General features: G+C 40.6%; 1 protein-coding gene and 1 long non-coding RNA gene across 5 annotated transcripts in view; one reads left to right on the top strand and one right to left on the bottom strand.

Annotated features, from left to right (window-relative positions):
• Positions 1-24,775, bottom strand: part of LAMA2 (laminin subunit alpha 2) — a 583,497-nt gene that overhangs the window by 119,807 nt on the left and 438,915 nt on the right. For all 3 annotated transcript variants that reach the window (XM_049115400.1, XM_049115407.1, XM_049115415.1), the window contains 3 exons: positions 8,579-8,690; positions 3,352-3,514; positions 1,828-2,038 (listed from right to left, as the gene is read on the bottom strand). In XM_049115400.1, the coding sequence (XP_048971357.1) occupies positions 1,828-2,038; positions 3,352-3,514; positions 8,579-8,690 (486 nt within the window). The remainder of the gene's footprint in view (positions 1-1,827; positions 2,039-3,351; positions 3,515-8,578; positions 8,691-24,775) is intronic.
• Positions 5,167-24,775, top strand: part of LOC112644555 (uncharacterized) — a 36,820-nt gene continuing 17,211 nt past the window's right edge. Inside the window, exons 1-3 of one of the 2 annotated variants that reach the window (XR_003126492.3) lie at positions 5,167-5,305; positions 9,855-9,905; positions 20,466-20,611. This is a non-coding gene — a long non-coding RNA (uncharacterized LOC112644555). The remainder of the gene's footprint in view (positions 5,306-9,854; positions 9,906-20,465; positions 20,612-24,775) is intronic. The other variant, XR_003126491.3, reaches the window with a different exon arrangement.

Below are 24,775 nucleotides of genomic sequence, written 5' to 3'. Positions count from 1 at the left end.
TGTCCTTCCACGCAGGTGATTTTAATTTCTTAAACTGTTGCCATAAAACAGAGAGGCGCCCCCCAGGGAAGGCACACCATGAGTGTCGCCCAGAAGTTGAATCATATGTGGGCGCTGGGGAGGTGACGGGTGGCACTTGCTGCAATCCTGCCAGCACGTGCGTAGATGCCAAACTGGTTAAGATGAGATCCCTCAGTTGAGAGAAAAGGGGGCTCCTCAACCTCCCATCACAGCGACAAGGACAAATGCGGGGAGCCAGCGGTGGAGCCCAGCCGAGCCCCAGGTGCTCTGCGAAGCAAACGTGATCATCTCTGCTTCCCAAAGCCAACCCTGCCGTAGCCAACCTGATAGCTCTCGGGGTGCAAGCTGGAGAAGACAGAGCCTCGGGGTGGGGTCCCCAGATTACAATTCGGGGACATTCTGAGTCTTTCTTCATGTTGTTGCCTCTGATTATCCTGGATCTGTGGCAGATACATCTCAAGAGGGGGACCAGAAGAAAAATACTTAAAGAAATTAATTCCTTGGGGCGCCTGGTGGCTCCGTGGTGGAGCGTCTGCCTTTGGCTCTGGTCATGACCCCGGGGTGCTGGGATCGAATCCACGTCGGGGGCCCCTGCTCAGCAGGCAGTCTTCTCACTCTCCCTCTGCCCACCTGCCCCCCCAAGCTTGTACTCTCTCTCTCTTGCTCTATCACAAATGAATAAATAAAATCTTTAAAAAATTTAACCCCTCCTGTTATTTTTTAATCTAAGGAAAATGGAAAAAAATGAACAGAGGAAAAGAAATCCAGATTTGTTGTCTTCAGCTGCCATTCCACACACATTTCCGGAGGCACAATACAGGCCAGAGGCTGTTCATCTACAGCCAAAGGTGACATCATACAGCAGAAGCGACAGAGGGCCGCTTCCCTCTTCAGACCTGTTGGAGTCAAATACTCTGCAAACAGCAAAGGGAGGTGTGTTTCTGGGGAGAAACTGCTGCTGTTGTTTAAATACCAAATATAGGTTATACCGTCCTACGTGCTGAATTTTCTCTTGGGGCAAGCACTCAGTTTGTCCCATTAAGTATTAAGGAAAGAAACGAAGGAAAGAAAGAAGAAAAAGGGAGGGATGGGGGAGGAGGGAAGGGAAAGAAGAATCCATGCTAGTGCTGGCTCGTCAGCTGTCTGCAAAAGGCAAAGGCTGCCCATCATTTCTGTAGGAGAGAATTATCTCTTGTCTGTGAGGAGAAAGAGGGAAAAATGACTGAGACTTGATCCGTTCACGACAGTCTCTTTAAAATACCATTTGCACAGAACACACTGCAGAGGAAAAGAGAACCCAAATCTCCTCAAGCCCTGGACTCTCAAGGTGCCAGATTCCATTAGGAAATGCTCGGCCCTCTTGTGACCTGTGGCAGCTACGTGCCTAAACAACGGTGATGGGTTACAGGGTCGCAGGAGGTCAGGACTCAGAGGTGGCACAGAGGTGCTTGGCATAAAACTGCACTCATTCTGTAGTTTGAAGATTAAGGCTCAGAGACGTCTGTTGACTTGCTCAAGATGTCTTTCTAGAAGGTGACACAGTTGTCATTAAGATCAAGGTCCCTTGACTCCCATTGTGTCCCCTTAGAATCTTCGATATTGTGTAATCTAAATTTTATCTGATTCTATGGCAATGGTCATTGATTTTTTTTTTTAAGGACCAAACGCCCTGTTCTACGTTTTAGAAGGCTCCTTTCAGAGTTGTTCTTGATTTGGACACACATCAACTCGACTCATGCAGCCATGTTCAACCCCCAACCCACCACCCTGTCCCTAGAGATTCAGACGAGAATCTCTACGACTCACTTCTAAAGCGGTCATGTTTTTCTGGTTTACTGCAGACAAGCGATTAGCCTCTCTGATTTTGTCCATGGCTTCTCTCAACAGGTCCCAAGCATCATCAACTTTGTCTTTGTAGTCGGCCAGCGTCGCTTGGAGATTCTTCTCCATTTCCTCGTTCTTTCCTCGGGACTCTCCAAATAGCTTCTTCACCTTCTTCAGAAGGCCTTCTGCGGCTCTGCAAGTGATAGTAATAAGCCCTTGTCACTGCCTCATGGTTTATTGGTATTAAACTGTGTTACAAAGAGATGCTAGCATTACAAGAGCGGGAAAATAAGACAATATTTAAAGCAGACTATGTACTAAATCGGGATGAAAACGGATACCCGAAAACTGGCAAGGCCACTTATAATTAATATATTGAAGCACAAAAAATACGCCCATTTATAATGCATTAGTAATATAGCATTTTCAATTTGGAAAGAGTCATGTTGTTCTCATAACCTGACAGATGAAATAAATTTTACGATTCACTTCACATACCAAAAAAGAAAAGCCCCCCGATTCACCATAGTGATACGTTTTCTCTGTTACTCTGAATATAAGGTATAAACATTGCTATATTTGGTTAGAAATCGTGAAAAGCACTATGTTACTGGCGTGCTAATATAATATCATGATACTGATATATTTTTCTTTCTTCTCTCAGCTGAGTGATCTGGGAGTTTCCTGGGTTTAATTTAGGGTTTTCCTACAGTAATAGTATTCTAAGCCTTTAAGAAAGACAAAACACTTGGAAAATGGTAGTTCTCAAACTAACAGGCATCATGATCCCCCAGACTGCTCATAAAAACAGATCGCTGGGCCCCAACCCCACATCTCTCGAGTCAGGAGGTCTGGGGTGGGTTTTAGCAATTTGTATGTTTAACAAGTTCTCAGGTGGTGCTGATATTGTTGGTTTAGCATATATTATTTAAGTATTAATAGCACCATCACTTTGAAGTTAACTGACTATAAATATAAATATAAGCATCTTTTTTTTTTCAATTGAGTGTGTAGTCACAGAGGTCATTTGCATTAGTAAAATCACAATTGCTCTTCCCAGCCTCAAATTTTCAGCCCTAATTTCAAAGTATGAGTGAGGCATTTATTATTTGATGACCTTCTATTCAGCATCTCCTAAAATGACAAAATGCGCAGAGTAGACTGCTGAATTCATAGCTTTATTCATCCAGAGATATTTTTATTAAAACAACAACAACAAAAAGCTATTGATGGTTTAGAGGTCCCTAACATAGGCAATTAATAAAGCAAGTCCATTAGCCCCATTATGGAAGGGACAGTACCGAAAAGATAAATTATCTGATTACTTAAATATAGGCAAAAATATGCTTTTAATCCACTTTAGAGCAGGATAAATCATAACCAAGTGAAAAATATGCAACAAAGTATCTTCTATTCATAAGGGTGATAAAAATTTTAGAAAACTACAAACAGCCATTTGGAAAGCTCATTTTATTAGATGAAAAAAATAATAAAGCACCGACTTACACCAGCTCATCTTCAGCAACTTCCTTCTGCTTATCTAGATTTCTCCTCCTCAGTTCTGTCATCATCTGGTCAATCTCTTTCTGAAGCGCTTGCAAATTTCTCTCAAAGGCCTTGTCTTGAGTTCCTAGAGTTTCATTTAGTCTTACGGCTTTTTCATTCACAGCTGCAGGGGGTAGAACAAATTTTGTAAGTCAGTAGACGCAAGTGCCACATGCAAAAATGGCACCAAGCATCTGCTCTTCCCCCACCACCTGCCATGGGCGTTCCGCTGGGAACAGAGAGCCAGTCAATCCGTAACAAGAAGGGAAAGGTGACATATCCCTCCAACTATATTTCTTTCGGGGGTCACGGTAATTCAAGTATGACGTTTCTGCATCGCAAGGAAGAAAAATGCAAGTAAGGAAATGGCTCAGACCTTCTTCAGGTGAGAGGCAAACCGTGAGGCATGTCACGTAGCCCTCGGGAGATGAAAGCACAAGGTCAGCACTGCTGAGAGACACAATCACCTTCTGAGTCCAAAGCCCGTCGGTGATGAGATCTCTGCAAACAGACCTACCCTCCTACGTCCACACAGCCTATATTCATTTGTTTGAGGGAATGAGGCAGGAAGCACTGGTCTTGGGATGCGGGTCATAGCTTAAGGCCCAAAGCCACCTTCTAGCAACAACACCCACTGGAAGGGCCTGTGTTTACTGTGCATTGAATAAAGTTTCGGACTGTGCCCTTCAGAATCTTAGGCCTTTCTAGGTGCTTCAGGCATTCACCAGTGATGTCAGTCCTATCAAGCATCTATTTCATAGGTTAGTGTTCTGGTTTCATTTGGTAAAAGAATCCCATGTCAGATAAAAGTCTGAAAAACTGGGGGGTTGAAACATTTATGCGGTTCTAGTTTTAGGCCGACTTGTCCCGGAGTGTGTTCTATGGCACATTAACATAACAGGTTGAAGGGAGATGTTTTCTCAGACTCTTGTGCACCAAACCCTGACTTCTGTACTATCACCTGGGAACATCCCCAGGATGAGGATTGGCTAAGAGGCATTTTCTACTATTCAACATTAGATTATTATTATTTTTTTAATTGGTGTTCAATTTGCCAACATATAGAATAACACCCAGTGCTCATCCCATTCAACGCTAGATTCTAAGACGTCTTTAGGATGTAAAGGATCCTGAAAATTCACTTCTATTCTCGGAAAAACTGTCCCGATTGGCACTGGCTGGAGCTATCCCAAGGGTAGTAGTCAGGGTCCCTGGAACAGGTGGACAGAGGCCAAACAGAGCAGCCACGACAGGTGTGACATGGCGAGTTTGCACAGCAGTTCTGAGATGTGGTCTCTAAGCAAGCGGCACTGGTTTCACCCCAGGAACTGACTAGAAACGGAGATTCTCAGGCCCTGACCCAGACCTACTGAGTTAAAAATTCTGGGCCCAAGGGGACCAGGAATCTGTGTTTTAACAGGCCCTTGGGGGCTTCATGCTGTATGCTAGAGTTTGAAAATCATGGTTTAGCAGAAGGAATCGGGTTTCAATCTTTAATTTTACCCTTTCCAAAATATATCTTTTGAATTCTCTTTTCGTGATTAAGGTGTTTAGTTAGAAAGCTGCTGCTGTCAACACCTTATTCTAACAGCCATAGTTTAACCTGCAGAACAATTTGAATCAACTCTTTTAAAGAACTAATATGGCCATTCCTAGCCCTGTGGCAGAAATTATTGCTCAGGGGCCATATTCCTAGGAGTTAGTGAGGGTGGCTCTTTCTTGGCCAATACTTAGCCCTCCTACTTTGACATACACCAAAGAACCTTCTCAAGATTCCACCCCCACCGTTGCTAAGTTATCACCTAGGCTGCGGGGTGTTTGTCAAGGAACCACAGTGACCATGGCCTGATGAAGGAAAGCTCCTTGATCCAGCAGACTCTGCGAGAACTATGCCAGAACATGCCAACGATTAAATGTATGGTTTATACTTCTTAGATTTCAGGAAAGGTGGTAGATTTGGTTCCCCTTATGGCACCTCTCCTGCTTTGGCCTGTCTGTATGTTGACTTTGACTAACTGTATTATGTAACTAATCCCTGACCTCCTTTGCATTCATAAATCCCACTTCTCAACTCGTCAAAGGTGTATGCTTTTCTTTCATTAAGTGAATATATACTGAGCTTTGACGAGAGATATTTTTTGAAATTTGATGGACATTAGGTCCTGAGTCTAGGTGGTTGTAAGGGGGTAATGCTGAGAGATGCAGCCTCACTTGTGGTCTCTTCTCAAAACCAAACTTCTGCAGAGAAGAGCTTGCTGGAAAAAGAATGATGTAAGAGAGAGGAAAGGAAAAGAAAGGGATGCCTGGACCTTTTGGAGCATATGTATCCTTTCTTTTAAATGAAAATAATTATGGAAACAACTAGAAGAAATTATTAAGGCACACACCAGCCGCTTTAGCAAAATGATACTGTGTTGAGAAAGCAAGGCATCATTTTAATAGAAGAGATGTGATTGCTCTTCTGCTTCTACATATGGAATTTGGAAATTCTCTGAATATTTTAAAACTAAAGATGAATGTGTTGTTAAGTCTCTTATTCAAAGATATCCACTGTGGGTTCAGTCCATCTTCAATAGGATTGAGGATAATTGTAACATTAATATATCTCTTAAATTTACTTATATATTTCTCCTTTATTTCAAAGGGAATTTTAAGTAGTTTTGAAATATCTTTAAAATAAGATAAAATTAACATAAAAGGAGATGGACTAAAGATAAAAAATAATGTAAATCAGAAGACATATTAATAGACGGTATCTCAGGAGCCAGAGCATAGCAGCAGATAAAAAAGGGATACCTAAGTACACAGTATCTGTAACATATAAATACATTAATTCCTCAGGAGAAACAAAGTTGTTTTTCCTACTGAGCCTAAAAAAAATATATCCTCTGATGGGTAAATTCATCATGAATGACAAATACTACTGTGACCTGAGAAATAGGAAAGAAGGTGTCTAGCATTTATTCAGTCCTAATATATGTTGGTACATATGCTAATACATCATATATATACACACACATGTATATCTATATATGGGTTGTTTTATATATATATATATATATATATATACATGTTTATATATATTCAATCATTAATTCTAATAGTTCATGGAATAAAATATAGCATATTTGTGATCTAATCAGAAGTCACAGCAAAGTAGATTTTAAAACTTAATAGTGAGATAAGAATGCCTTGGATTAAGAGACCTTGATTATGCAGGAAGAGACCATGACTTAGGATGGAAGATGGGGAGTAAGGTGCTGCATCTCCCTAAAAATAAAACTGAAATAGACAAATGCTGGGCTAACACATGTACTTTTCCCACAGCAATTTATTGTCACTAATAAAACTAAAAGTACTGATATTATCCCCAATTGGTATAATTATAAGAGACAAAATGGGTGTGGATATATGACCTACTTAAGGCTTTTGGTGAATTTCCTTTATTTAAAAAAAAAAAAAAATCTCCTGAACCGCCAAGACTTGCAGTACCATATAAACGCCTCAGTCAGGATTTGGTTTACCTCTTGCATATTCCAATTTAAACATTCAGGAAATTTCGATAGTTGGACTAGTTTTGTCAAAGTTCTTTTCTAAAGGGCTGTGCTTATCATACTTGTGGTCATTTACATTAGTACCTGCTGGAAAAAGGGAGGAGGGTGCACATTTCTCCCACGTACGGGATCACGGCTACCCCACGGGGTTCTTCATGTGAATCAGCAAAGCACTGTCCCATCTGGACAGACACAACCAGACTGCCTGCCTGATGCACAGCTTAGGGAATGGGCGACCCCTCAGATGGATGGACAGTGGGTGATGAGCAAACCTGGCCTAGATCTCATTTCCACCTGCCCCTGCTGGTGCCTTTGCACAGCCCGGGTGGTGGGCACAACGCAGAGGAAACAAATGAGCAGGGCTGATGTTGGAGCCTATTGAGACCATGCACAAGCATTTATTCTTATGCATGAATGTTTGATTGAAATGATTTCAAAATAAGCTTCCAGGATAGGCTGTAAGCATTGACAGGCCTTCATGGATCCAGGCAGAGGGAAACTGTCTCACTTGCAATGGGATTTTTTTTTTGTTTTTTATATGTGTGGGGTAGAAGGACTGCGGGATGGAGAACACCTCAAGTTGCATTAATAAAATAAAACCAGGGAAAGCGCAAAAACTCCAGTGAGCAGAGGATAAACCATAATGAGTTAATCACGAATTTTCTGGTACGTGTAACTTCTGTTTCAGATCCTGACATGTTTTGCTTCAGATTAAAACTCTGTTGCTCCTTGCAGCGGGGAAATCTTTGGGAGTCTCTGTCTCTTCTTGGCCAGGGATTCCTAAGAATTCCCTGTTAGGATCTGCCTTGAACATTATCTCATGTCCTGATTTATTTGGCTATATTTCCAAGTAAAATGTCTAAAATACATAGCACTGTACAGCAATAAAAATATTTTATTTTCTAAAGAAAAAAAGCTGAAGCATTTTTCTTACTTTCTAAACATGCGTGTATGTTTCTTGTATAATAATAGATACTTAAGATCTTGGGTTTTGTTGTTGTTGCTGTTTTCCGTGTTTCCTATAAGAGTTCTTAACCTGTGGTTTAGCCCCCAACTGGCTTCCACTTTGATTCTCAGTAGAGAATTGGTAGATGCCAAGAACTAATTCCTAGAGAATTAGGAACTAAATGCACTGAAGCCTCTGGTAAGATAGCAAATCCAAACCCCAAGCAACAGATGTTCATTAAAAACAGCACCAAGTATTTTAAAAGCCATTTTGAGAAATTAAAGTGCTGCTTTAATGTACTGAGCAGGATGATAACATTAGCTTTAAAAAATTTAACAATTTTTTGAATAATTTTGAATACAAACAATGGCAAAGCATAAGTTGCCCATTAGTTTAATCATAATAGCCATTCCTTAAAAATGAAAGCATTCCTAAGGAACTGTACTCAATTTACCATGACTCTGCCCCCATAATTACTAATTCACGGACTGTGGCCCCTAATTTAACACTGTAGACTGTAGATGCTCAGCAGAGAATGCCCTTGAATATCCCAACCAAAATACTTTTCAAAACCCGACCCTCAGGTTGAGAAATGTCATTTCTTACTAGAGAAATTCCAATCCTGTGTAATCCCTTTTTCTATTTTTCTGGTGGGAGACATAATGATTAAATTAAATGATTCTAATACCTTCTGCATCCTGGGCAAGCTCCTTAATGAATTCTCCTAAGGAGTCTGCTCTCCTGTTGGTCCTCTCAGCATCCTGTCCAGTTTGCTCGCCATCTGCTGTCACTTTGGTAGCCTAATGATCCAAATGCAGGAAAAGCATAATTAATTGAGATGATGAAGCTACAGCTAGATAAGCTCCCACTGGCTACATTTTCTTTCAAATATAACTCTGAGCCAAAGGCAATCGATGAATTATTGATCAGATATACTGGAAATGACACCCCGTGCTCAAGTATACAATTAAACTTTATTACTTCTTGCATTAAATGGAAATCAGAGAGCTGTATTTGGTCTTTTTAAAACCCCTGCTATATACAATGACATAGAAGAAGTGATAAAACACAATTATTTTTGAAGTAACTTTAAGGCACAGTTGCCAAAAGTCTTTAATGGATTCTTAGGCTTCCACATGTTACAGTTTTGTCCATATTTTATTTACTGAAAAAGTGTGGAGCAGAGCAATGATCTCCTGAGGAGGCTCAGGCCGTCTGTCTCAATAAGCTTGATCCTATAGATGCAGTCTAGATCAATACGTTAATTAAAGAAACAAAGAGAGAGAAATGCTTAGCTACTCAGTAGTAAATGCTTGTTTTATAACACTCTAAAGATGCCAGTAAAACGTTAAAGAAGAAGAAATGCTAACTTTCCCCATATGTCATCACCAGAAAAGACGGCTGTTAATCATAGTACCATCCATCACCATCAGCAAAACAGAACGCCACAAATAGCCTCACCTCCCAAAGAATATCCCCGTACATGTGCACCTTCATTCGCAGTGAAGGTGCCACGCGACACAAAGGGATCCACTTAATGTGTCCGTAGGGAAGACATGTTGTATTTAGTCAAGTAAAAATGGCAGAGGCGACATTCAAAGTTTCCTAAAAGATACTCTAAGGTTTAGAAATAGGTTTATAGTTCATTTTTCTATGCATATGCATATGCATATGCTAATAAATATCACTTCTTTTTTTACTAAAAAGATAGGGCTAATCTAATTACAGATAATGAATCAAAGAATCGCAAACTGCCTTAAAATAATTTGAAAAGGTCCAAATTGGCAGAGTATTAATGCTCTATAATCTTGTACCAGAGTGTTTGCATTGTAGACATGCCCAGAGATTCTAATTTTTTTTATACATAAGTGGATTTTAAGTAGAAATTAAAATAGAACTAAATGGGCAATACAGAACATGGCAAGAGATGCTATAGAAATTATCCTGCATTTTGTGTTTCCCAGGGTGCAGTAGAAGAGTTAAGTCATGACCGTTTTCAAGGGTTTACCTAAAAGGTAAGAATATAAGGTCCAACTATCATCGACTTATGTCTCAACTTATGAGTGTTACCATCACAAACAGAAGGATGAAAGGATAAGATCCACTAGAAGTCAAAAAAATCCCTCTTTGCAGTGTGTGGTAAATAGACATAATTATCCGGAGGGTGCCAATCAATAGGTCACGTGACGTTTTACACATATGCACCACATGCATATACACATGCACGTAGCTTTTTTTTATTTTTTCACATAGCTTTTTAAATGTTACTTTGGCATCACTAAAGTCAGCTGCTTAAGATGTTGGCCTTCGACTCTGTCACAGATGTTTGTCTGGCCTGGACTTGACTGGACTCTATAATCTCACTCCTATTTTCACCATCACAGATGATACTAAGGGACTTCATCTACGTTACGGTTAGTTTTAATATCTTAATGAGTCATGAATTAGCAGCACTGCATTATCACACAGAAGCTGCACGTTATGATTCAAACTTAAAATTTATTCTTTGCTTTATCAATCCTTATCTATATTACTAATTTATCAACACCTTATCGATTATATTCCTAAAAGATCGTATGTTACATATTCACACCATGAAGGCTACCAATTCTGGTTCACAGTTGAAAGCATCTAATTTTTTAAAATAAATGTGTATTGATACCCCGTCTCTTTTAAATTCTGGATGGTCACAATCCCACCGGCTGCCTTTCATTCTTCTTCCTTAATTAATTTATACAATAATGTGTAAAGTGTCATCATCAACAAACTGGGTATGGATTATATGAGCACTTCAACGGTTGGATGTCAGGAATTCTCCATGACCCATGGTAAGAACCAAGCTGAAAGAGTGATCACTAAGGCCCTACGCAGTCAGCCTCCCTGGAGTCCGTGTGGTGCATGAACTAGGCCAACCTCTTTCCTCCTTAGGCCCTTCTCGGATCCTGCTGCCTTTGCCTGGAATGAACTTCTCCTCTGTCCTTTCAGATCCTCATCGTCTGTCATCTTTCAGCATCAGTGTCCCCTCTGGGTGTGGCCATTTCTAGGCCACTTTCCATGGAACATGTTCATCATAGTTACCATGCGTTTTAGAATTACTTATGGCTCCCCTACTTATTGGCTACCTCCCTGGAGGAAGGGTAAGCTGTCAGAGAGCAGGAATTGGGCCTGTTTTGCTCATCACTTAATACACAGCTCCTGGTGTGATACTAACTGATAGCAAGTATTGGATGAACGATCAATAAATGATTAAGCAATTACCTACCAAATCTTGCCAACTTTTTTTTTTTTTTTACCATTCTAACTGTCTCTTTTTCTACAAACACTCCCCAAAAGAGCTTTTGTTTGTACTACTGCAACTCTTCTCCAATTATCCAAAATAAATGCAGCCTTAAAGAGTCAGTACCCACTTGACCTTCTCTGTGAAGTCCTCCCTGACTATTTTGGCTTAGGCTCTTTTTTTTTTCTTCTCCTTTCCTTTTCTTTCTTTCTTATTCAAATTTTTCGTTTAATATACTGTGAGATACCTTGATTGTATCTTCTCCAAAGTACTCTCCCCCCTGCATCTTCCAACTCTTCCAAAAGAGTTCTCTAGTTTTCCTAACGCAACAAGAGATTCTGGACTATACTTCTGTCCTCTTTTTGAAAGTAATATCCTCCCACTGACACCAATGGTCACACATTCTCATCTAATAAGGAAATGTATTTATGAACATCAGAAACCCAGTTCTGAAACATTTGCATTAATTCTGAATGGATTCAGCATTTTCTGGCTTTAAAGAAAAGCAGCAGTTTGAACTTGTGACTTGTTGATAAACCCATTTCTGCTGAGGGGAGAGGAAGGGAAGGAGAGCAGATGCTGCATTTCCCTGCCACCCCTAAGTGCTACACTTCACAAAGGGATGGATCCAAAGCAGACGTGCAATGGTGACTTTAAAACTGTTACTGCAATACAACGATGAAGTAGACGGTAACTGGACACCGACCAGTTTCTTTTCCCCCCAAACAAACTAAAAAACATAACCAGAAAGATAACTGCCTGTTCTTGCGCAGTTCTTCCGATCATGTTGAAAGGATCTCACATTCAATGATCAAAACATTTTCAAATAGGATTTTCATTTTAAGATGTTCCCCTCCCCCTGCCCCTCCCCCACCTCCCAGGTATTTAGCTTGAAAGAATGGGCTTTCTTACCCATTTTATACATATTTCAATCAGCAATAGTAACTATCAATAATTTGGCATTTCTGTTTACGGTTGCTCCAATTGTTTTTCCAATTCCACAAAGCCATTATTCTGTGTTGCCATAGAACAGAGACGGTGGATTCCAGGTAACAGAGTTTTTTTTTTCCCCATTTTTTGATCTATTTTAGAAAGAGAAAGTACAAGAGACAGACAGCCCATGGGGTGCGGAGCGGGCAGAGGGAGAGGCTCTCAGGGGGGCCCTCCAAGGGCCTCGATCTCATGACCCATGAGATCATGATCTGAGCTGAAACCAAGACCTGGACCTTTAACTGAGCCACCCAGGCACCTCGCAAAGATTCCTTCTGAAATCAGTGTTGGGTTAGATGTGAAACACTAAATGTTTGGATTCAATAGGCTAAAAAGATGTGAAAGCTAGGAAACGTTATTCGTGTTTCATAGAAGAAATAATCTGAACAATCTGACTTTTGGTTGTATAATATTATACACACTGGGTGGACCCGATGCAGCATCGCCGCCCCGTCCAGGTGCATGCGTACCTGCACTTGTGCCCCATGCTGACCTGCTTGGTGTGTGCAGCCCAGCCGGGCGCTGTGGGATGTGAATGGGGGGCCTAACCATGGTGCCTGGGGGGAGGGGCTCTAACCTTGGTGCCATGGGGGGGTGCTAACCGTGGTGCCGGGGGTGGGGTGGGGTGGTGGTGTTGCTAACAGTGGTGCCATGGGAGGTGTTGCTAACCTTGGTGCTGTGTGGGGGGGCTAACTGTGGTGTGTGTGTAGGGGGTTGCTAACCTTGGTGCCATGGGGGGAGCTCTAACTGTGGTGCTGGGTGGGGGGCTAACCTTGGTGCTGTGGGGGGGCTCTAACCATGGTGCCGGGTTGGGGGCTAACCTTGGTGCCCTGGCAGGATTCTACTGCCGGGTGTATCAGCCGCTGTGCTGCGATGGCTTTAGGCTTTGCCACCACAACCACCATGAGGTTTGTCAACACTTACACACTGTTTTACAGCAAGGTGGACACTGAAGACTTTGCTAAATAAATTAACTTTTGATCCCCTACAGCAAGGACCTGTTTCCCCTTTCCTGATTCAACCTTGTCTTATGGAGCTTTCCCGGACCTGCAGGGTCCATGTCAATCTTGAGGTCCTGATGCTGGAGGGTATTTCAGGGTGACCTGCACACGTGTTGTGTTGGCATCTGGACGGGACCCTTTCTGGGATTTTCAAAACCAACTGTTGTTATTACCGCCATTTGTGACTATGTTGGGTAGTTACTTTGTGAGGTTTTTGCATATCTAATCTCTGTCCGTGGGGCTGAGGCTCTAACTCATTTCATTTCTGTTTTTACTCCTCAGGGTGCCAAGCATGGGAGACATTGAGTGATTAGCTAACATAATAATAAACCAACTACAAATCCCTTTGAAGTTCCAAAGCCCATTGGAAGAACCAAAAAGGATCTTTCTGTATGCCTTCCCAGCACCATTCAAGCTGGTCTCGTGCCAGGTGCTTTGCTTGCCAGTGAATGTGGATGGCTGGGCAGTTCTTGGGCATTTTTCAGAGGCTAACTGGAAGCCCGTGCTCAAGAGCTGCCTCTGATGCTTAGGAGGGGAGCCAGGCAGAGGACCCTGCTGTCCCAACCACCACCATCCCAACCATGCTGCATTCTTGTCACTGGCCTCATGGCCGTAGAAACCTGCCATTAGGGGGGCGGGGCAAGATGGTGGAGGAGTAGGGTCCCCAAGTCACCTGTCCCCACCAACTTACCTAGATAACTTTCAAATCATCCTGAAAACCTACGAATTTGACCTGAGATTTAAAGAGAGAACAACTGGAATGCTACAGAGAGGAGTCTGCGCTTCTAACAAGTACAACTCATTTTTAGCCATTCTGCACTGAGCAAAATGACTAGAAAGAAGAACTCACCACAAAGGAAAGAATCCGAAACAGTACTCTCTGCCACAGAGTTACAGAATTTGGATTACAATTCAATGTCTGAAAGCCAATTTAGAAGCACAACTATAAAGCTACTGGTGGCTCTGGAAAAGAGCATAAAGGACTCTAGAGACTTTGTTACTGCAGAATCTAGATCTAATAAGGCTGAAATTAAAAATCAATTAAATGAGATGCAATCCAAACTGGAGGTCCTAACGACGAGGGTTAATGAGGTGGAAGAAAATGTGAGTGACATAGATGACAAGTTGATGGCAAGGAAGGAAGCTGAGGAAAAAAGAGAGAAACAATGAAAAGACCTTGAGGAAAGGTTAAGGGAAATAGATTTCCTCAGGAGGAAAAATCTATGTTTAACTGGGGTTTCAGAGGGCGCCGAGAGGGACAGAGGACCAGAAAGTATATTTGAACAAATCATAACTGAGAACTTCCCTAATTTGGGGAGGCAAACAGGCATTCAGATCCAGGATATAGAGAGATTCCCCTCCTCCTAAAATCAATAAAAACCGTTCAACACCTCAACATTTAATAGTGAAACTTGCAAATTCCGAAGATAAAGAGAAAATCCCTAAAGCAACAAGAGAAAAGAGATCCATAACTTATATGGGGAGAAATATCAGATTAACAGCAGACCCGTCCACAGAGACCTGGCAGGCCAGAAAGGGCAGCAGGATATATTCAGGGTCCTAAATGAGAAGAACCTGCAGCCAAGAATACTCTATCCAGCAAGGCTCTCATTCAGAATAGAAGAAGAGATAAAGAGTTTCCAGGATAGGCAGAAACTGAAAGAATATGTGACCACCAAACCAGCTCTGCAAGAAATATTAAGGGGGACCCTGTAAAAGAAAGAGGAAGCCCAAAGAAACAATTCACAAAGACAGGGACTGAATAGGTATTACGATGACACTAAACTCATATCTTTCAATACTTACTCTGAACGTGAATGGGCTTAATGATCCCATCAAAAGGCGCAGGGTGTCAGACTGGATGAAAAAGCAAGACCCATCTATTTGCTGTCTACAAGAGACTCATTTGAGACCTAAGGACACCTACAGCCTGAAAATGAAAGGTTGGAGAACGATTTATCCTTCAAATGGTCCTCAAAAGAAAGCAGGGGTGGCAATCCTCATATCAGATAAATTAAAGTTTATCCCAAAGACTGTAGTAAGAGATGAAGAGGGACACTATATCATACTTAAAGGGTCTGTCCAATAAGAGGACCTAACAATCATGAATATTTATGCCCCGAATGTGGGAGCTGCCAAGTATATCAATCAATTAATAACCAAAGTAAAAAGATACTTGGATAATAATACATTAATACTGGGAGACTTCAACACAACATTTTCTGCAAAAGACAGATTTTCTAAGCACAACATCTCCAAAGAGACAAGAACTTTAAATGATACACTGGACCAGATGGATTTCAGAGATATTTACAGAACTTTACATCGAAATGCAACTGAATATACATTATTCTCAAGTGCATATGGAACTTTCTCCAGAATAGACCACATACTGGGTCACAAATGAAGTCTCAACTGATACCAAAAGATTGGGATTGTCCCCTGCATATTTTCAGGCCATAATGCTTTGAAACTTAAACTCAATCATAAGAAGAAATTTGGAAGAAACTCAAACATGTGGAGGTAAAAGAGCATCCTGCTAATTTCCTCAACCAGGAAATTAGAGAAGAATTATGAAGATTCATGGAAGCTAATGAGAATGGAGATAAAACCATTCAAAATCTTTGGGATACAGCAAAAGCAGTCCTAAGAGGGAAATACATCGCAATACAAGCATCCCTCAAAAAAATGGAAAAAGCTCAAATACACAAGTTAACCTTGCACCTAAAGGAACTGGAGAAAGAACAGCAAATAAAACCTATACCACGCAGAAGAAGAGAGTTAATAAAGATTCGAGCAGAACTCAATGAAATAGAGACTAGAACTGTAGAAGAGATCAACAAAACCAGGAGTTAGTTCTTTGAAAGAATTAATAAGATAGATAAACCATTAGCGAGCCTTATTAAAAACAAAAGAGAAAAGACTCCAATAAAATCATGAATGAAAAAGGACAGATCACAACTAATACCAAGAAAATACAAACACAATTTTAAAAACATAAGCAGCTATACACCAATAAATTAGGCAATCTAGAAGAAATTGATGCATTTCTGGAAAACCACAAACTACCAAAACTGGAGCAGGAAGAAATAGAAAACCTGAACAGGCCGATAACCAGGGAGGAAATTGAAGTAGTCATCAAAAACCTCCCAAGACACAAAAGTCCAGGGCCAGATGGCTTCCCAGGGAAATTATATCACACGTTTAAAGAAGAAACAATACCTATTCTACTAAAGCTGTTCCAAAAGATAGAAAGGGATGGAATGCTTCCAAACTCGTTCTATGAGGCCAGCATCACTTTAATTCCTAAAATGAGACAAAGACCACACCAAAAAGGAGAATTATAGACCAATATCCCTGATGAACACAGATGCAAAAATTCTCACCAAGATACTAGTCAACAGGATCCAACAGTACATTAAAAAGATCATTCACCATGACCAAGTGGGATTTATCCCCAGGATGCAAGGCTGGTTCAACACTTTTAAAACAATCAACATGATAGATCATATCAAGAGAAAAAACAAGAACCATATGATCCTCTCAATAGATGCAGAGAAAGCATTTCACAAAATACAGTATCCATTCTTGATCAAAACTCTTCAGAGTGTAGGGATAGAGGGAACATCCCTCAGCATCTTAAAAGCCATCTACGAAAAGCCCACAGCAAATATCATTCTCAATGGGGAAACACTGGGAGCCTTTCCCCTAAGATCAGGAACATGACAGGGATGTCCACTCTCACTACTGCTATTCAACATAGTACTAGAAGTCCTAGCCTCAGCAATCAGACGACAGAAAGAAATAAAAGGCATTCAAATTGGCAAAAAAGAAGTCAAACTCTCCTTCTTTGCAGATGACATGACACTGTACATAGAAAACCCAAAAGACTTCACCCCAAGATTGCTAGAACTCATACAGCATACGGCAGTGTGGCAGGATGCAAAATCAACACCCAGAAATCAGTGGCATTTCTCTACACTAACAATGAGACTGAAGAAAGAGAAATTAAGGAGTCAATCCCATTTACAATTGCACCCAAAGGCATAAGATACCTAGGAATAAGCCAGAGGTAAAGGATCTATACCCTAAAAACTACAGAACACTTCTGAAAGAGATTGAGGAAGACAAAGAGATGGAAAAATATTCCATGCTCATGGATTGGAAGAATTAATACTGTGAAAATGTCAATGCTACCCAGGGCCATTGACATGTTCAGTGCAATCCCTATCAAAATACCATGGACTTTCTTCAGAGAGTTGGAACAAATCATCTTAAGATTTGTGTGGAATCAGAAAAGACCCCGAATAGCCAGGGGAATATTGAAAAAGAAAACCATAGCTGGGGGCATCACAATGCCGGATTTCAAGCTGTACTACAGAGCTGTGCTCATCAAGACAGTGTGGTACTGGCACAAAAACAAACACATAGATCAATGGAACAGAATAGAGAACCCAGAAATGGGCTCTCAACTGTATGGTCAACTAACCTTTGACAAAGCAGGAAAGACTATCCAATGGAAAAAAGACAGTCTCTTCAATAAATGGTGCTGGGAAAATTGGACAGCCACGTGCAGAAGAATGAAACTAGACCATTCTCTGACACCAGACACAAAGATAAACTCAAAATGGATGAAAGATCTAAATGTGAGACAAGAATTCATCAAAATCCTAGAGAAGAACACGGGCAACACCCTTCTTAAACTTGGCCACAGCAACGTCTTGCAAGATACATCCACGAAGGCAAGGGAAACAAAAGCAAAAACAAACTATTGGGACATAATCAAGATAAAAAGGTTCTGCACAGCAAAAGAAACATTCAACAAGACTAAAAGACAACCTTCAGAATGGGAGAAGGCATTTGCAAATGACCTATCAGATGAAGGGCTAGTAGCCAAGATCTATAAATAACTTATTAAACTTAACAGCAAAGAAACAAACAATCCAATCATGAAATGGGCAAAAGTCATGAGTAGAAATCTCACAGAGGAAGACACAGACGTGGCCAACAAGCATATGAGAAAATGCTCCACATCACTGGCCATCAGGGAAATACAAATCAAGACCACAATGAGATCCCATCTCACACCAGTGAGAATGGGGAACATTAACAAGATAGGAAATAACACATGTTGGAGAGGATGTGGAGAAAGGGGAACCCTCTGCACTGTGGGTGGGAATGTGAACTGGTGCAGCCACTCTGGAAAACTGTGTGGAGATTCCTCAAAGAGTTAAAAATAGATCTGCCCTACGAAATTGCACTGCTGGGGATTTACCCCAAAGATACAGATGCAGTGAAATGCTGGGACACCTGCACCCCGATGCTTAGCAGCAATGTCCACAATAGCCAATCTGTGGAAGGAGCCTCGGTGTCCACTGACAGATGATGGATAGAGAAGATGTGGTCTATATATACAGTGGGATATTACTCAGCCATTAGAAAGGACAAATACCCATTTGCTTCGACGTGGATGGAACTGGAGGGTATTATGCTGAGTGGAATAAGTCAGTTGGAGAAGGACAAACATTATATGGTCTCATTCATTTGGGGAATATAAAAAATAGTGAAAGTGAATAAAGAGGAAAGGAAAGAAAATGAGCGAAAATATCAGTGAAGATGACTGAACATGACAGACTCCTAACTCTGGGAAATGAACAAGGGCTGTGGAAGGGGAGGTGGGTAGGGGGATGGGGTGACTGGGTGATGGGCACTGAGGGGGGCACTTGATGGGATGAGTACTGGGTGATATGCTGTATGTTGGCAAATCAAACTCCAATAAAAAAATATACAAAAAAACCCACCTACCATTACACACCAAGTGGCATGCTGGCGCAGGAGGGCTGGGGCTGGGAGGAGGCAGTTGGCTTTGGGGCCAGCACAGTGCTTACTGAGGAAGACACCAGCCTTCCCCCATGGAGACGAGAAGAGCTGCTCCTCTGGACCATTTCCAGAAGAGGAGGAAATGTGAGGTTCCTGGCAAGGAAGGCACGGACTTGTGGTATTGGTGCTCTAAAAGATGGGCTAGAGAGTCAGGCTCAGCTCTACCCTGGGTTAATATGTGCGCTGAGAAGGGCTTCTAATACACCTGTGTCGCATTTACTCTTCCTGCCATAAAGATGCACAGAGGGCATAGTCCCTATTCTGACACTGATGAAAATGAAGGTGTGGGGGAGGTTAAGTGATTTATCTGAACTTACACACACAGGGTACTGGGGGAAAAACACAAATTTTCTGTCTCACAGCTTTATATTTTGTCCATATCAAGCACTAATTTAGCTAACATCCGGGAAGACTAGGAAAATACATGGAAAAGCTGAGCATTCTGGGTGGGAGGAGGGACACTGCTTGAGCTCAGGGAGTACTTTAAGTGTATAAACTTTAGGTTTCAGTAAATTAACATATTTAAGAATCCATATCAGAACATCATAGGAGCATATTTTTAGAAGTCATGTCTTATTGCACAATAATTAAGTTGAAGAGTCACCCTTGTCAAAACCACCCATGAGAGAGACTCATGAGGGAAGCCTATGACAAATGCTCTATGAGCTATGGGGAGGGGTGACAGATAGTGGTCTCATGGTAGAAGCGAAATTCATGACACTCCGTTTCACCCGGACAGGCTATCCATAATGTCACAGATGGACGCTAAATACTCCGTGATAGGAGCGAGCTGTCTGATTCAGTTTGGGTCTTCTTGCATTTTATTAAATTACCATTCCATCCCTTAGTCATCTTCCTTCTTATTCACTGTTATCTTGTCCTTTGGGTCTTTGACAAATGTCTTCTCATTTATCCTACTATGTCGTACAATCTTCCTTTCATTCTGTCTTTGATTTTCTTATTTTTACATCCTCTAACCTCAGTTCCACAATCTTTCCAGCTTGCCTTTCTAAATGATGCCTTAAGCAGTACCTTGTGTTTCTCTCCTACTTTTATTACCTTTTTTTTACATTCAAGTCCACAGAATGTGGTATTTTTTTCCCTCTATTTTTCTTCTTCTTTTCTTTTTTTTTTAGAGTATTTATATTAGGCAGCATGCATTAACATTAGGCATGCATTAATTTACCTCTGAACAATGTAGCTGTTACTTTCTTGCTTTAGCTCAAGCAGTTCTCACTGTGCCTCTTGAAATCTGCACATAATTTTCTTGGTGGGATATTACTAGTGTCTTTCATTTTGTGCCTTCTTTATGTTAAAACTAGAATCTAATGGGGCAAATCTAACTAGTGAATAGACAACATTGCTTAGATGCCATCCACTTTTGCATCTGCAGACTTACGTGTTTTTTTTCTAAAATTAAATTTTAGGTGGAATCATTTACATGATTTTCTCAAGGGTCATCTTCAAAAGCTACCAATTTTGTATAAGTATCAGTGAAATACTCCTCCGACAAACCATTAGACAACACACAAGGAAAGAGAGAGGGAGAAGCCAAGTGGCCCTCTGGTGATAGGTGAGTTCTATGCAATTTCTCCCTAAATATTTCAGGGGTCAGTTTTAAGAATTCCAAACAAAACAAGTATGATGTGTTATGCGTTCTCTCTCTCTTTTAAAATATAATAGCAGAAATAAAAAATATTGGCAACTTAAACCTTTTCAAATTATAAATAGGGTAGACATAATATTGTTGGCATGGAAATCATTTAAAAACTAGTTTCATAATTTTAGAAACAATTTTTGTTTATTTATTTTTAAGACCTTATTTGATTGAGAGAGAGAGAGAGAGAGAGAGAGAGAGAGAATGGGGGAGGGGCAGAGAGAGAGGGAGAAGCAGATGCTCCATTGAGCAGGGAGCCCAACAGGGCTCAATCCCAAGACCCTGGGATCATGACTTGAGCCGAATGAAGGCAGACACTTAACTAACTGAGCCACCCAGGTGCCCCAGAAACAAGTTTTATTTAAGTTTGATTTTTAAATAGGCAATAAAAGACAATGCAAATAAAGCTATATTTGATATTTTATGTAGTTCAGCTTATTATACAGCTTTCTCACCTTACAGATAAACATTTAAGAGATGCTTATCAAAGGAAGTAAAACATCCAACTGAATATAATTATAAATATATCCCTGATTTTAGTGTATTTTAGAGACATTAAATATCAATCCTTATTTTGAGTTTTTACACCTGTCATCTAGTTATTCAAATGCTATTATTTAAATTATTCATAGTTGATTAAACAAATATTACTGAAGTATTGTGTGCATGATATTGGTGATACTATGATGAGAAAAAAAATTAAGGACATACCCCCTGCCCTTTTGGAGCCTATAGTCTGTTAGAGTAGAGAGGTATTTGTTGAATGATCATGAAAATAAATTTATAATTACAAACTGAAGAATAAACACAGTGGTATAAAATAGCTATAGGAGGAGTCTCATCACATCTAAAATATCTCTCATAAGGCAGGGTTCCATGAGCTGGGGTTTGAAAGGTGAACTGGGATTAATAGATGTTAACCAAATATAGGAAAAGGTGATTTACTTCAAAGGCTAATGGAAATACGTGGGCAAGCTCTGTGGTGGGGTGAGGTAACTGAAAGGCAGTATGGCCAGAAGCTGTGATGGCAGGAGATGCGGCCAACAAGAGGATGTGAACCTTTAAACCAAGAGCGATGAGAAGTTGGGAGGAAGAGCTTAAGCACTCGGGGGACATTGTCAAATTTGCAATAGCTAAAGTGCATTCTGGCTACACTGTAGAGGACAGAGTGGAAGGAAAATAAGAGTAAAAGCAGGGGGAGTAGCTAGAAAGCCAATGTGGTAATCTCAAACTAACGATTACGAAGATTGAATGAGAGCTGAGGAGTGGAGAGGAGATCTAGACAAGAAGCATCTGCTGATGGGTTGAATAAGTGGGAGTACAATGAGGAAGAAAATGGACCAAGGAAAATTTCTAGCTTTCTGGCTTATCTATTCAATGCATCAAGGTCCAGATAACCAGACCACGATGAGTTGAGGGAAAGATGAGACTGCATAGCTAAGCAAGAATCTGACCACAGTGGGAGAGCATCATATGCCATATTGAGTAAAATGGAGAGCTGTTGTAGAATTTGAAGGAGAGTGGCATGATCAGGTCTGTGATTTGGAGAGTTCACTCTGTCATATGCTTAATAATTGGCTGGAGTTGGATATGGTTTAGGAAGAGAGGTCATAGAAAGAAACGGAATTGGATTGGGTTGAAAAAGAAGGTAAAGGGTAACTCATTCATTTTGGGGAAGAAGATTGGCTAAATATTGGAGGACAAATCCCTGAGATCCTCTAAATAGGAAAAAGTATGTTTTTATTTTTATTTTTTTTATTTATGATAGTCACACAGAGAGAGAGAGAGGCAGAGACATAGGCAGAGGGAGAAGCAGGCTCCATGCACCGGGAGCCTGACGTGGGATTCGATCCCGGGTCTCCAGGATCACGCCCTGGGCCAGAGGCAGGCGCTAAACTGCTGCGCCACCCAGGGATCCCAAAAGTATGGGTTTTAAGAGGAAGACGATGAGTTTCGTTTGAGATGTCTAATTGGTAGTAGTTAGGTTTCTAGGACTGAAGCAGGAGGATAAAGTCTGTCTTAAAAATATAAGATTTTTGAATCATCAATATATGCATGGCAATTAAAGCCCAAAAAAGAACTCACAAGTGAGAAGAGATGTAGATTGATGACTGTACCCCAAGGAAACCAACTTTTAAGGGATGGGCAGAGTAAGAGGCTGAGAATCAAAGGACAGAGAATTAAGAGAAAAATAGAGGAGAATATATCAAGAAGGAAGGGAGGCTCAAAAATGGCAATTGCTGCTGGGGTTTCAAGTAAATTAAACTTTTCTTTGGATTTAATGACCAACTTGTCATTGGTTATCTTCTAGAAATAGCTTTAGTAGCAAGCTGGGAGAGGAAATCTAAATTGCAGTGGAGTGAGAAGTGAATACAGACCTGTCTCCCAGGCTTTCAAAAACTTTGGCTGTGAAACAGAAACAGAAGAGGGAGCTAAGAAGAGAGCTGCTATTGAGTAAATGGAGTTGTCATCTAAAAGCATCTCAGTCTTCACACATACTGTAGGACAGTTCAGACATTCTAAATATGATTCCTATGTTCAAGGCACTTATATTCCAAGAGGGAGATCAAACAGCAATAAATCAAAATACATTGAGAGAGATATATGATTATGTAATATTTTGCCTATGTAATATTTGCACACTAAGTTGCATAAAATACACGTTAAGTGTTAGTTTGGGGAGGAATTGGATTCTCTTTACAAGGGTTATTAGAGAACTAGATTGCTCCAGGAAAAAATGAGCATAAAATATATAAGCACCTGAAAGAAAAAGGGCAACACCTACCTCAGCACTGTAGGATGAGGCTCACCAAATGCTTTAAAAAATCTACAGAAGGTGTTAGAGAACAACTGGTCATCTAACAAACCAGGAAAAAAAAAAAAAAAAAGGAGGATCAAAAAGATTGGCTATACCAGAGGAAGAACTTTCCAGTAAAAAGGGAGCTGGAACTATCAGGCAACTACAACTCTCAATAGTTTCAACCATGGCTGACATCCGAATCATCCAAAGAGCTCTTGACAATGCCAGCGGGCTCACTGCACCTCAGGCCAATTACATCACAGCCTTTGGGAGTGAGACTTGGCCCCAAGTTTAAGGCATGTGGGCTTATGTGGGCTCCTAGTTTAAGGCACTGTCCCTGTAATGCAGCCGTGGAAGTCATGGCTACCGGACTTCTCAGTCTCTGGTGGATCGATACCGGATCTTTCGCGGTCCTCAGATAAAGGTGCTGGTGGTCTCAGACTGATGTTATCGGATATTTCAGCCATCTAGCCTTCTGGTGATGGCTCTTCTCTATATATCAATTCATCTTTTGATTATCATACAGCTTGGCCACAGAGGAAGAACTGATCATGTTGACTTGAGCATTGAAGGTCTCCATGGCAGTTATGTTTCTAATTATAAATGTGCTAGAGACAAGATTCATTTATATATGAGGATTTCCATTTCCTCCTCATCCTCACTTCAATGAGGATATCTTTGCTTTCAGCAGCCTTACTCTCTAAGCTTTTTGTGTTATAAGATCTTTAGAATGCCCAGATAAAAATGGTCTTGGAAAAGGAGTAACTTTACAGTGAAGAATCTGGCAAACATTACCTTAGCCAGGTTATCAAAATAATATGATGTATCGATTGCATGGGTTCTTAATTTGAGGTAATAAAAATGGTACTTTATCTCTTTGGTATTTCCCACAAAACCCCATAACTCCATATTGATCACAAAAACATGAGACAAACCCCAACTGAGGGATATTCCACAAAATATACGAGCTTGTCACAACTATCAACATCATCAAAAATAAGGAAAGTCTAAACCTCAGTCCCTAGCCTAAGAAGACATGATGACTAAGTGTAACTCAGTATCCTGGATTGGATTCTGGAATAATATAAAGACCTTACATGAAAACTGAAGAAATCTGAATAAAGTACAGTTTTTGATTAATAATGATGAATCAATGCTGGTTCATTAGCTGTGACAGAAATACCATACCAAGAAATTAACAGTAGGGAAACTAGATATGGAGTATAGAGGAAATCTCTATCATCTTTTAACTTTTCTATAAATCTAAAACTATTCTAAAA

Source organism: Canis lupus, chromosome 1 (assembly GCF_003254725.2).
Source record: "Canis lupus dingo isolate Sandy chromosome 1, ASM325472v2, whole genome shotgun sequence".
In the NCBI taxonomy this organism is placed as follows: domain Eukaryota; kingdom Metazoa; phylum Chordata; class Mammalia; order Carnivora; family Canidae; genus Canis; species Canis lupus.
Note: the sequence above shows the minus strand (reverse complement) of the source record. Positions and strands in the feature narration are given on the sequence as shown.